Source organism: Panthera pardus, unplaced genomic scaffold, assembly GCF_024362965.1.
Source record: "Panthera pardus isolate Hobbes unplaced genomic scaffold, ASM2436296v1 HiC_scaffold_17, whole genome shotgun sequence".
Lineage (NCBI taxonomy): Eukaryota > Metazoa > Chordata > Mammalia > Carnivora > Felidae > Panthera > Panthera pardus.
Window position 1 is genome coordinate 66,414,898 of NW_026526732.1, and position 13,474 is coordinate 66,428,371.

At 34.5% G+C, this 13,474-nt stretch overlaps 1 protein-coding gene across 2 annotated transcripts; it reads right to left on the bottom strand.

Moving 5' to 3' along the window:
- Nucleotides 1-5,718: 5,718 nt before the first annotated feature.
- LOC109263426 (glycerol kinase-like) lies at nucleotides 5,719-7,556 on the bottom strand. 2 transcript variants are annotated; one of them, XM_019442877.2, is made up of 2 exons: nucleotides 5,976-7,556; nucleotides 5,719-5,888 (listed from the first exon to the last, which is right to left on the bottom strand). In XM_019442877.2, exons 1-2 carry the CDS (start codon nucleotides 7,537-7,539, stop codon nucleotides 5,878-5,880), a joined length of 1,575 nt encoding a protein of 524 aa, XP_019298422.1. In that variant the 5' UTR covers nucleotides 7,540-7,556; the 3' UTR covers nucleotides 5,719-5,877. The 2 variants fall into 2 exon arrangements, with proteins under 2 accessions (XP_019298422.1, XP_019298421.1); XM_019442876.2 differs by having other exon boundaries at nucleotides 5,719-7,556.
- Nucleotides 7,557-13,474: the final 5,918 nt, after the last annotated feature.

A 13,474-nucleotide genomic window follows, 5' to 3' on the forward strand; every position in this document is an offset into this window, starting at 1 on the left:
TAATTAATTTAACATATAATATCTTGGTCCTTGAAAATATTTAAATAATTACTCCATGTGCTTTTCTGTTATACCTAAACTCAAAAGAAATAAATATTGCTGAAAAGTTTAGGAGATACAAACATTCAGCTGGAAATTAAATAATCAGACATTGTTTGACTTACTCTACAACACTGCAATGGCTATAATCATCTTCATCAAATATTTAGCATACCTCCATGTAGGAATGGGCTTTCTCTGATACATAAACTACTTGTTACTAAATATTTTTTCTAAACTTTCTTAGGCCATTGTCAGTTAAGAACATAGCAATATTATTTTTGAATTTATTGCTTTGTTATTTTCATGTCCTATTTTATAGACCTACCATAGCATTTGTTAGAAAACCCACAAACTACACACTTGCCAACACAGATCTTATTGAATTAAAAAGAACTTACATTTTCTTTTTTTTTTTCCTAACCAATGGAGTTCAAGAAAGGTAGAAACTGCTTCCATTAACAAGTATAAACATGCATAACATTTTCATAATTATGATAAAATATTTGCAAAATTATGAATACAATGGAATGCTGAAGTAATATATTAATATAATAACATTCAAAAGAAGCATAAGTATTTGTCATTTTAGAAATGGGCCATCTTGCATAGCTGTCATATCTTGGCACATGGCTAAGGTCTAGCGTGGTAACTTCTATGGAAGAGTCAGAGTTGAGAAAGGAACCTGTAAGTAGACATTCTTACTAGAAAGTGGGAGACACTAAGAGTATCATATGATGGGAGAATATTAAGTCCAGCATTTAGAATATTATGACCAACACTACAGACAATGGAACACATGTTGTGGCTGCAGGTAGTAGGTAAAATGGAACTTAGCAACTAGCAAGAGGAATTAATAGGAATTATAAAACCTGAATCCATTTATAAACTGAATTTGGTAATTCTAGAATTGACAGCTAGACAGATAATCAATTGACATGGAAATCTGCCTTCTGGTAATGGGCAAAATGCCACCAGAATTAATTCAATATGACTCCAGTTCACCTTGAGAATATCACTATCATAACAGACTCCTTGCCTTACATGGACAATGGTATGGACAAACTACTGATAAAAGAGATGTCAGGCACAGGAATAAGAAATGGAATGTAGTAAGTGCAACTATATATATAATAATAATAATATAATAACATCCTATATTATAATATATAAAATTATATAATATAATATATATAAAGTTGATTTATTTTGAGAAACAGAGAGAGTGGAGGAGGGGCAGAGAGAGAGGGAGAGAGAGAATCCCAGACAGGCTCTGTGCTGTCAGTGCAGACCCTGATGTGGGGCTTGAACTCATGAACCTTGAGATCATAACCTGAGATAAAACCAAGAGTCAGATGCTTAACCGACTGAGCCACCCAGGCACCTCTGCAATTATATTTTGAGGCAGATCCTAGGTTTGGAGAACAGGATGAACATATTCTAATTTTAAATAGGAAAAAAAGTCAAAGTTGGTCAAGTTTCAATAAATGATTTGATGTACTGTCTGAATATTGAGCTAGAATTCTCTGATTTTGTACAGACCAAGATCAAGCTTAATGAGGTTGAAGTAGGATGATTCAGTCATGATGATATGGAAGGACAGTATATTGAGGCCAAGAAGAGACAGGACTTGATGGACTGCAGACCAAACAGATTTCAGATGCCTTGAATTTAGAAATAAAGTTGGTTCTAATTTTAAAACTAAAAATGAAATAAATTGTGATGGGAACATGAAGTGCAGTCCTTTAGAGAAATAATTTGGCATTCCTTCAATACATTAAACACACACTTACCATTTGATTTGGCAACTCCTCTGCTAGATATATACCCAAGAGAACTGAGAACAGGTGTTTAAACAAATACTTGTACTTGAATGTTCATAGTGGTATTATTCAAAATAGCCAAAAGATGGAAACAACCAAACGTTCATCAAATGATGAGTGAATAAACAAAATGTGGTATATCCATACAATGGGATATTTTTCAGCCATAGAAATGAAGTATTGATGCATGCTACAACATGGCTAAATCTTGAAAATATTATGCTAAGTGAAAGAAGCCACTTACGAAAGACAACATATTGTATGATTCTATTTGTATGACATACCCAGAATAGGCAAATATATAGAAACAGAAAGTTGATTAGCAGTTTCCTAAGCCATAGTGGTGGCGGGCAGGGTTGGGGGCATGGGGTAGGTTGAGGAGGATTGGGGTGTGACTTAATGGGTATAGGTTTCCTTTTGAGATGTTGAAAATGTTCTAAACTTATGAATGTGATGATTCTTGCACAACTTTGTGACTACACTAAAAGCCATTGAATTGTAAACTTTATGATTATTTTTTTAAGTTTATTTATTTTTGAGAGAGATAGCATGAAAGGGGGAAGAGCAGCGAGAGATAGAGAGAGAGAGTATCCCAAGCGGGCTCTGTGCCATCAGCGCAGAGCTCAGCGTGAAGCTTGAACTCATGAACATGTGAGATCATGACCTGAACTGAAACCAAGTCAGAGGCTTAAATGACTGAGCCACCCAGGTGCCCTCAATTGTAAACTTTAAAATGGGTGAATTTTATGATCTTTGATTTATATTTCAGTAAAGATATTTTTAAAAGAAAAAAGTTAAAAAAAAATAACCACAATAGAAAAATGCAATTTAAGTGTGATTTGAGGAATTTCTATATTCAAAAACATATATCAAGCCATGCACTTATATTTAGGTAACTGCAAATGTTTAAAAAGTGGAGTATCATATGGGATCATTTTTAAAGTAATGTTTTTAAATACATGTTTCACATTTTGATAAATTTTCCTAGTCCCATACGACTGAGATATTTAATGTTTAAATATTTGCATGGTTTATTGAGTGTATTTACATCTTAAGAGTTTCTTTTACTCATGCATTTACTTTGATGAAGTGTAGCACTCTTGTGCCATATAAAAATTCCCTTTGCCCTTTTTTCTTATGCAAATATGTTGATTTTTCCCTGAGATACATCCCCAAATGAGTATCATTTGGCATTTTGTTTTTTTGTTACCATATCAGTTCCATGTCTTCTTAAAGGAAAAGGATGGCCCACCTAATCATTCTAGATCAACATCATATTTGAGACCAGATAATTAGACACCTCTTTCCTATTTAAAATTTCAATATAAGAAAGCATTTCTATAGAAGTTTAAAAACAAATAAACAAGAAACTCAGGAATCCTTCACAAACTTGAATGAAGCATGATTATTTACCGTGGTACATTAAACACATGATTATGTATAACAGATTTACACCATCATTTTAATAGCACATTGTTTTAATTAGTTAAACTAAATCCTGTTCATTGAAAAATATTGTGGCAGATTGTCTGGTGACAGTTCATTTTTCCTGATTATATTTTTAATAATATTTTATTGATTACCTGGAATACAGTTTTATCTCTGTGATAACAGATCTCATGGCAAGAAATCCTTCATAAATACTCTGAAAGTATTATTTTTGCTAGCTTTTTAAGACTCAATTCTGAGTCTGTCTTAAAGTTTTTAAAACTTTGCTCTGTATTTGGGAAACGAATAACAAAATTTTACACTACTCAGTGGCAAGAAAAAAAAAAGTTGTTAAATTTAGGGGGAGTGGAAGATCTACCAAGATTTAGAGTAATCAAATTTATCCCTTTTTATATTTTATTTTAGTGCCTTATACCATGTTTTAATTCAAGATTTGGAACTGCATTGAAGCCTTTGGAGTGAATCTGCCTTAATACACAATGCCAGTTTTCCTTTGGTCTAATTTAGTTCTCTGGTGATGGCTAAACTTGTGTTTGTTATCTGAACTCTTATTCTCAAAACCCTTGTCCTGGATCAAATAAAATGACTGGCTTTAAAAATTAAAAATAATATATTAATATTAATATAATTATATTGTTTTATGAGTTATATTAGGTATACTAATTATACTTAGATAAATGCCCTTATTCTAGATTATGCGATCATTATATTACTTATTGATGTTTGGTGTTTTCTTTTTTTTACCTCTCTCTCTGTGATTAGCATACCTCTTCTGTATTATATTTTCTGTCCTCTTAATTTTTTGACATTTGTCTTAAATATTAATTGCATTTACATTTTAAACTGAGTAGCTAAATTGTGCAGTGGAAACATAATTTTCAATATGGGTCCACATGGCATAGGTCCTATGAATAGTGGCTAATATTTACGAAGATCATTTATTTTTTTAGTTACCATTTTATGCCAGACAAGAATAATTAATCTTTGAAAATATGGTCTTTCAACTCTCTATGTTCGGGCTCAACAATCTATATGGCCTATGGTCAAATCACATGCAGGTTCTTAAAATACCAAACAAATTTGCTCCAACTCACTTTAATGAATGAGAGTAAATTGCATGCTTTTAATTTCAAGTAGATAATTATGTCATATAGAACATCTTATGTTCACCATCTGCTCTCCTTTCTTAAAAAAATCATTCCTTGACCTACAACTACATGTTAATATTTTTGTACTTGCCATCAGGAAACTATAGGCACAGTCTCCAAATTTTTCTTCTCATTAAAAAAAAATTACTTCAGTTGAGATTTTTGTTTCCACAATTGCAAAGAGGTTTCTATTTTCAAAGTCTTATTAATACAAGATCTGTTTAGCCTGATTCAAAATCAGCTCTTAATTCTCGTCAGTCACCAGCATTTAACCCAGATGATTATTCTCTTTTTCCAAAACCCATTTTTTAAAGTACATTTTATTTTATTAACCCAAAACATATACTTAAACTTTAAATGCTGGCTCTTTAGGAAAAAGTTTCTTCTGGTAAATATGCATAACTGTTGCCCAAAAATGTACACAGTGTTTTCCCCAAAATATTTATAAACATAGTGGTCCACTTAAGACCAGCCCCATCATAACCTACTGGATACAATGTGCTCTTAATTTATAAATAGGCTACCCTCTGTATATAAAATATAAAGGCATATATGTTATACGTACAAAGTAAGAAATATAAAAAGGAGATGGAAAGAAAAAAATAGTGTTCTTCCTATAAGATCCAGACAGAAATTCAATGTAATTAGTGAGATCAAATGTACTCTTAACTTATAAATGGGTTACTCTCAGTATATAAAACATATAGGCATGTATGTTATACATACAAAGTAAGAAATATAAAAAGAAGAGATGAAAAAAGAAAGAAAAAGTGTTCTTCCCTATAAGATCCAGACAGCAATTCAGTGAATTAGCAAAATCAGGTAAAAGGTCTGAAGAATTTCAGTTTTGGCAAATACCTTTCTAAAAAATATCTAGGCTATGAGAGTACTAAATTTACATTTTAAGAATTTAGTAGAGGTTTCCATTTAAACATTCACTGAAGATGTTGTGGTCTTCTTAATATGCACAAAAGAAGACTTTTAGGGTCTGTCAAAAAGAAACAGACAAAAAGTCGCTCATTTATAGGTGGTTAGTAATCACTTCTTAATCAAATGTGTGTAGTGCAGAGAATCAAATCCCAGACCATCAGTGTTTGAATATGTTTGATGAAAGATTCCAATGAAGGATCTGAATTCTTCCTAGGTCTCAGAGGGAATGGGGCAGAACATAATGGCAAATGAGGGGTCAGCCCCAAAGGTGGTGGGTCCAATCTTAACTCTCCATGTTAAAAAAAACCACACCAAATGTTTCTATAGCATTCTGCTGAATTTTCTTTATTTCGAAGCCCAGGTCTACTTGAAGGGTCATGTAGCAAGTGACTTATACTATGAACAGTGACATCACATTAAGAGACAATCGTTAGATTCTTTCACTAGGCAAAGAGCTCACATCTTTGGAATCCATGAGTTGGTATTATTTATGGGATACCTGAGATGTACCTTGCTCCGATTAACATTACCATGCTACTCACTATAAAAAAGCCCAAGGGTAGACTACAGAAGATACTAGGGTCACCACTTTCCGAAGACTGAGTTGTAACCCAACCCATTGACTTTATCACAGCTTTCTTCCATGTAGAGTAACGAATTTCACTTTCCTCAGCGTTGATCTGGGGTTCAAACCGCTCCATCATAACCGCTGACAAATCCTCGGGTTGGAGACTCCAAACATCAACTCCTTCTGCAGCCCCTGCTGCCATGGCAGCTCCCAGGGCAGTTGTTTCAGGCATTGAGGATTTCACTACTGGAATATACAGAATATCTGCTTGTAGCTGCATAAGAATTTTGTTGTTGGTCATTCCTCCATCTACCTGTAAATGACTGAGTGGAATCCCACAGTCGCGGTTCATGGCATCCAAAATCTCCCGGGTTTGGAAACAAACAGCTTCTAATGCAGCAAAAGCAATATGGCATTTATTGGTGAACTGAGTGAGCCCACAGATGATCCCTCTTGCACTGGGCTCCCAGTAAGGTGCATATAACCCTGAAAACGCAGGGACGAAATAGCAGCCATACGATGTACCTACTTCTTTAGCAAGTTTTTCTATTTCCTCTGAGCTCTTTATAATTCCAAGATTGTCTCTTAACCAGCGAATAACAGCACCAGCTATAGCTACAGAACCTTCCAATGCATAATACACTGGTTTGTCTCTGCCAAGCTTGTAAGCCACTGTGGTCAGAAGGCCATGTTCAGAAAACACACACTTATGGCCTGTATTACACAGTAAGAAGCAGCCTGTTCCATAGGTATTTTTGGCTTGTCCATCCTGGAAGCACATTTGTCCCACCAATGCAGCAGACTGGTCTCCCAAACACCCAGATATTGGGACACCTTCCAAGACCCCAGCTTTCATTAGGCCGTAGATCTCAGAAGAACTCCGGACATTTGGAAGAATTTTCATTGGAATTTCAAAAAATTCACAGAGCTCTTTATCCCACTCCAGAGAATGAATGTTGAAAAGCATTGTCCTACTTGCATTGGTTACATCTGTACAATGGACACCTCTGTTGGTCCCTCCTGTCAAACTCCAAATAAGCCATGCATCAATGGTCCCAAAAAGAGCTCTGTCTTCTTCAACAGCCTCTTTCACTGTTCTCACATTGTCAAGGAGCCAGCGAAGTTTCACAGCACTGAAGTAAGTGCTAAGTGGAAGGCCTGTCTTAGACTTGACAAAGTTATTATTTCCTGGAATTTTTTTACTAAGATTCTCAACGGTAGACTGGGTTCTTAAATCAAGCCACACCACAGCATTGTAGAGAGGCTCTCCAGTTAACTTGTCCCAGACTACAGTGGTTTCCCTTTGGTTACTGACACCAATAGCTTTTATGTTGGAAATATCAATATTGAGCTGTCCAAGCTTCTCACATGTTTTCTCTATACACTCATAGACAGACTGCAGAATTTCCTTAGGGTCTTGTTCCACCCATCCTTCTCTTGGAAACTCTTGTTTTATTTCCACTTGATGATGACTAAGTAGTTCGGCTGTTTTTGAATTGAAAACCAAAAAGCGCGTTGAGCTGGTGCCCTGGTCCACTGCCCCCACCAATGGCCCCAAAACTGCTTTCTTCGCGGCTGCCATGAAACCAGCTTCCGGTCAGCGGGTATTGCGTCCAGTTTCCAAGGAGACGGTGGCACGCGGGGGAGGGGCAGGTGGTGAGACAGAAGGCAAGGAGGTCGGCTACAACGGCTGAATGCCGGAAACCCATTCTCTTGATCCCTACCTCTCCACTGCTCTAGCTCCTGTCACTTTTGCTGCTTTTTCATCTTCCCCATCACTGTGGTCAGCAAAACCCAGGTCTCAATCTCTGACATCCTTTCTTCTCTATATACTCTGTCTCCTTAGAGGTTCTCATCAAGTCCCCTGCCTTGACATACCACCTTTATGCTGATGACCCCATAACTTATATCTATAAACTTTCTAAACTGAAGTCTTGCTTAAACATCAGTTTTATATATAGCCAATTGCCTAACTCAGTTATCCCCTTGGATGTCCAAAAGGCATTCTAAATGTAATATGTCCAAAAACAGGCATTTGTCATCCTCATCATACATGATCCTCCAGAATTTTGCCCACATTAGTAAATCACAATATCCTTCTTCTACTTGCTTAGGACAAAAATCCAAAGACATATCATCTACCACCATTCTCTCATACAGCACATCTAATCCATCTGCAAAAGCTATCATGCCTTTATTCAATATGCATCTCAAATCCACCACTATTTACTGCTCTACTGCTATTACCTAAATACAGTTTTCATATCTCACCTGAATAATTGCAAAAGCAATTGATGTTTCCGCTTCCATCTTTAACTTAAAAGTCACTGTATAATTGAAAGCAGTTACATCCAAATGTATCAGATTAGGTCACTCTTTTGCATGCTCTATGATTGCATTCCATCTTATTCAAACTAATACTTAGAATCCAGCATCTTAATGTTGTCTAAAAGGTGCCATGGAATACAGCCTACCTAACTTTTCCCTTCTGCAACATCCTATTCTTCTGCTTTAGCCACAATACACTTCTTGCTCCACAACCTAGGTTTGAAATCATTTTCTCCCAGACTCTTGTTTAATTCATTTATCTCAAAAATTATTATAAGCATTCCTTATAAAAGAACAAATGCAAAGTTGTGACTATTTATTATTTCCTGCTTTCTTTTTTTTTTCTTTGCCCTATAGACTTATCAACACAGCTAAAAAATTACCTAGAGTTATTTCAGATTTGAAAGATCCTACCTCCTTCCTTCTTTTCTTTCTTTCCTTCCTTCCTTCCTATCTTCCTATCTTTCTTTCTTTCCATTTTTTTTCAACCAAACTTCTCTTGTGAGAAGCAGTCGAGTTAGAGTGAGAACAGGATTTGTTTCAGCAGGGAAGAGCATTAATTGCTTAGGGTAAAGGACTTAAACTGAATAGTCCAGGCAACTTCTCATGTGAAGAAGCTCCCAGGAGTGAGGGCCAATTTAGCTTCCTTCCTATCTCAGACAATTGACATAGGGTATGTTATGAGAGAAGGCACTGAGCAAATATCATATTGGTCTCTAGGGTAGCCCAAACCTATGCTCCTGTTAAAATCATAGTTTGTACTGTAAACTGACTTTTCATAATACCAGAGCTCTTCATGAAATTCAAAAGGTAACTGAGTTGCATCATTGACACTCCTCACTGTTAAATGTTTACTTTTATTAGATTCATTTAAAAAATAGTAATGTATCATATTATGTTTTGCATGGAGGAATGGAAGTTGATTTCAAATATCAAGGCCTACAGAGAATAAGTACATGGAGGAGAAAGGGAGGGTCATATTAGGCTCATTTAACAGTATTCCATTCAAGCATGTTCTACTTTCCCTCAGGGCATGCTTATAAAGATGGTCCCTGCTGAGTTTAGGTCTACACATCACTTGTTATATCTAGAGGGAGAGACAGTTAATGATTTTACATACCCCTTGCTGTGAACAGAATCATATGTCTTCTCAATCAAATGATACAGATAATTAGTAATTCTAATAAAGACTCAAGCTTGACAAATTTTACAGAATTGATTTTAATTTGTTTGCAGCATGTTTAAAATTCCTGAAGTTTTAAGGCAAACTTTATCAATACAAAGTCTAATGGAGAATAGACTTGACCTTGCTATTATAAAATAGATCTTAATCCAGTGGCTAATGTCTAACTCTAACTCTAATGTCTAACTTTCATCTTTGGAATCAGATTTTAGATCTTCAACAGTTTAACTTTTTGTTTTCTAGTTTTCTCACCTATGAAATGGAAGTATTTTGTTAACAGAATAACAGTTAGTAATTAATAGAGAAAACATACAACAAAATTAAAAGGATATGAGTTTTGTAACTATTTTATTATGCCCTAAAAATTTCATTTTATTTTGTACAGTTGTATAAATGACAACTATGTAGCACTGAGTTTAATTAGTTTTATTAATGTGTATCTTGGAGGAAAAAGTATATAACTTTATCAAAGATAATCCTTAAATCACTTAAAAGGTAGGATACCTTTTTAAGAAGATACAGTGTACAAATTAAAATCTGTTAGGCTAGCATTCTTGCATTTCATGAACTGTAAGAAATTTTTTTTCAATGGATGGTGGAAGGATTTCTGATCAAGTAAATTACAGAAGCATAAAGCATTGCCTTAGATAATTCAGTACAATAAAGATTTTAAGCATGTAAGAATCCCTGCAGCATTATACATGGGTTTATCTTTGTTTAAATCAGAATTTCCAAAAGTTATTTCATTATAGCATATATCTATTTATATTATGTCCTCTTTAGCAGGACATAGTTTGGCAAACAGAGGTAAAAACATAATTGCTTCTTTGATTTACTCTAAATACAATACTATAGTAATTATTATTGAAAACTTTTATTTCCTTTTATCATGATGGGAGAAAGTGGAAGCATAGTTGTTCAAGGTATTTTAACACCTTTTTTAACACAAGAAAGAAAGAATTGCTTCATTATTTTCCATGTACTCTTTGAATTATTTTTGATTCTTATTTCTACAGAGTTGTTTCATTCTTAACTATGATTTTTGCAATAAAATACAAATAAAACACAACATGACAAAATTCGAAGCATGCTATAAAATCACTAGGCCACCCCCACCACTAAATTAATGTATTAATAATTTAAAGTCACCGTCTTGGTAAGACACAGTGACTATACCTTTGTTCTATATGTGGCTAATTTTTAATGATTTTGGATTTATGAAAATAAGCACAGCATGAACAGTTGGGGCAAGCTGCACATAATAAAATATATGATCTGTTTCAGCCTATGTTATTTTTATATCATCCTGGATTATTCCTCTGGAAATTCACATCTCTTATTATTTTGCATTTGCCAATTAACTACTGCATATTTTGAAATCTCAAATTCCAAGGAAGTGGAATAGGATATTTTCAAATGCATACTAAATATATCTGTGATGCTAAACCCTGGGCTTTATTCTATAGTCATATGACTATTATACATTTTTTAAAATGTTCATTTATTTAAGAGAGGGAGAGAGAGAGAGCATGAGAGAGTGTGTGAGCAAGGGAAGGGTATAGAGAGAGGGGGAGAGAAAGAATCCCAAGCAGGCTTCATGCTCAGAATGGAGCCCAACACAAGGCTCGATCTCAAGACTGTGAGATCATGACCTGAGTTGAAATCAAGAGTTGAACACTTAACTGACTGAGCCACCCAGGGACCCCTATAATGATTTTTAAAAACCAGAATTGGGGTTTTATGATAAGGACAGTGAAAATGTGTATAGGAATCATATATAAAAGTGGCTGGGAGTGGAGAGAGACCCTAAATCTAGGACTATCCCATAGCAGTTCAGCAGTTAGGAAAAGGCCAGCTTACCATAAGAAAGACCCATGAGGTGGCATTCTGTTAGGTGAATGTAGGCCTGAGTCTCAGTGCAATGACTTCGTCTGTAACTGTAAGAAGACTAGTAACAGGAATGATGGCCCAGCTTGCAGTTCTTGCATTCAGACCCCCAGAGGATTCCAGGACATTTGTATCAGTGAATACCTATTGGAATGTAGAGAAACTTATATCTGCAATTTGATGTCATCTTACGGCATATTTGTGCATCCTGAACTAAACAGATAAAATAGTGAACACTACCATCATTTGCTATTTTCAAATTTTAAAGTTCAGCTCCACAGAGTTTTAGAATGATGTAATCTTATTGCTATGTGACAAAAAATTATAATTCACACATGCTTTGTTTCTTTTTGATATTTTAATTTTGTACACCTTTGTGTAAATTATTATGACCTTTTCTGAATGACAAGGTCAAAAGTTCAGAAAATCTTTTGCACTGTAAAGAGAAGTAGATAACACAAGTATAACTGCTTCAGAGTTTTGACCTTTTAATAATTCAGTACTGAATTTTAAGTTAAAAATAAATAAGAGGTAGCAGAAATAGTCAGTTATACTGGGGCATATAAACCCATGGAAATGTCCACCTGCAAATGCATACTCTTGAATTCTAACAAAATGAACATACATTGAGACACTTGTCTAGATTTCCTGGCTAAATAAAGATAGTTTTGAATTGAAATGAGAGGAACTAAAGAGATATAAAGAAAGGCAAAATCCTGTAACACCATTAACAAAAAAGAAAATGACAAAAAGGTGGTTTTAGTAACAACCTGAGATGCAAATTTGCATTGAGTAGCAAACAGGAATTGATAGTAAATGCTGAGGAGGAGCATAGTGTACTAGAAAACAAAGAATAGTAGACGTTGGTGGCAATCACAAAAGAGACAAAACAATCAATATACCAAGATATACTGAAAAGGGGAAAATGGAATGAAAAGGAAACAATAACCCAACAACTTTTCCACACACAAAAATACTTACACATATGTACAACTATATGGATACATGTATTCATTCCATTTACTCAATCCAGAAGAAAGGAAATTATTCTTTAATTATTTTGATTATTTTAAAACTCTCATCTGATGATTATTGCTTCAGAACTTTCTCCTGTCCTTGCTTTTCCCAGAATTAGTCATAACCTCTCTTGTAATATTTTTATCATGAAAATGGGAATGTTTTTGTAACTGTTTACTATAAACGTAACCCTTTAAATTGTTAAAAACATCTCCACACTACATAAAGACAAAAATAAAAATCTCTCTTCATACCACCATCCAGAGAAAATTGCTGTTCATATTCAAAATATATTTACTAACTTTTCTAATTTTCTTTAATTTGCATAGGTATGTATTTTTGTACAGAAATCAATTTTAAATCTCTACATTTATAATAGGATTAATAGGTGGGGTGCCTGGGTTGCTCAGTCGGTTATGTGGCCGACTTCAGCTCAGCTCATGATCTCACAGGAGTTCAAGCCCTGCATCAGACTCTGTGCTGACAGCTCAGAGCCTGGAGCTTGCTTTGGATTCTGTGTTTCCCTCTCTCTCGCCCCTCCCTTGCTCACGCTCTCTCTCTCTCTCTCTCAAAAATAAATAAACATTAAAAAAATTAAATAGGATTAATATGTATTGCATAGTCCTTTTCTCAAGTGAAATTTGCCTCATCTTTTTTTTTTCACATCGATTCAAAATTCTCTATGGCATTTCTCCATTTTATGGATATATATGTGTGTATATATATATATATGTATGTATATATATATATGCTTATTCCATTTTGGTTACAATAAAATTGCCTTAATGCAATTAATGTACTGTATGAGCATGTGATATAGTTGTTAAACCCTTCCTTTGGGATGAATTCCTAGAATTAGTATTGTCAATGAGTAGGCATATTTTACATGCATATTTACCAAGTGCCTTCCAAAAATTTTATACCACATTCTTTCAGTCTGTTAGATTAACTGTTTCTTAATAATCTCAACAGTGGAAGTTTCATATATGTATTTAAAATCTGTCATCTTTCATGATTTTTTTCTCAGTGATTTATAAGAGTTTTGCATATGTTAGACATGAACCTTCTCTTTACCCCTTATATTGCAAATACTTTTTTTTCT

Bases quoted from the DNA above. Each gene is read 5' to 3' on its own strand.
- LOC109263426 (XM_019442876.2), bottom strand. From the start codon at position 7,539: ATGGCAGCCGCGAAGAAAGCAGTTTTGGGGCCATTGGTGGGGGCAGTG.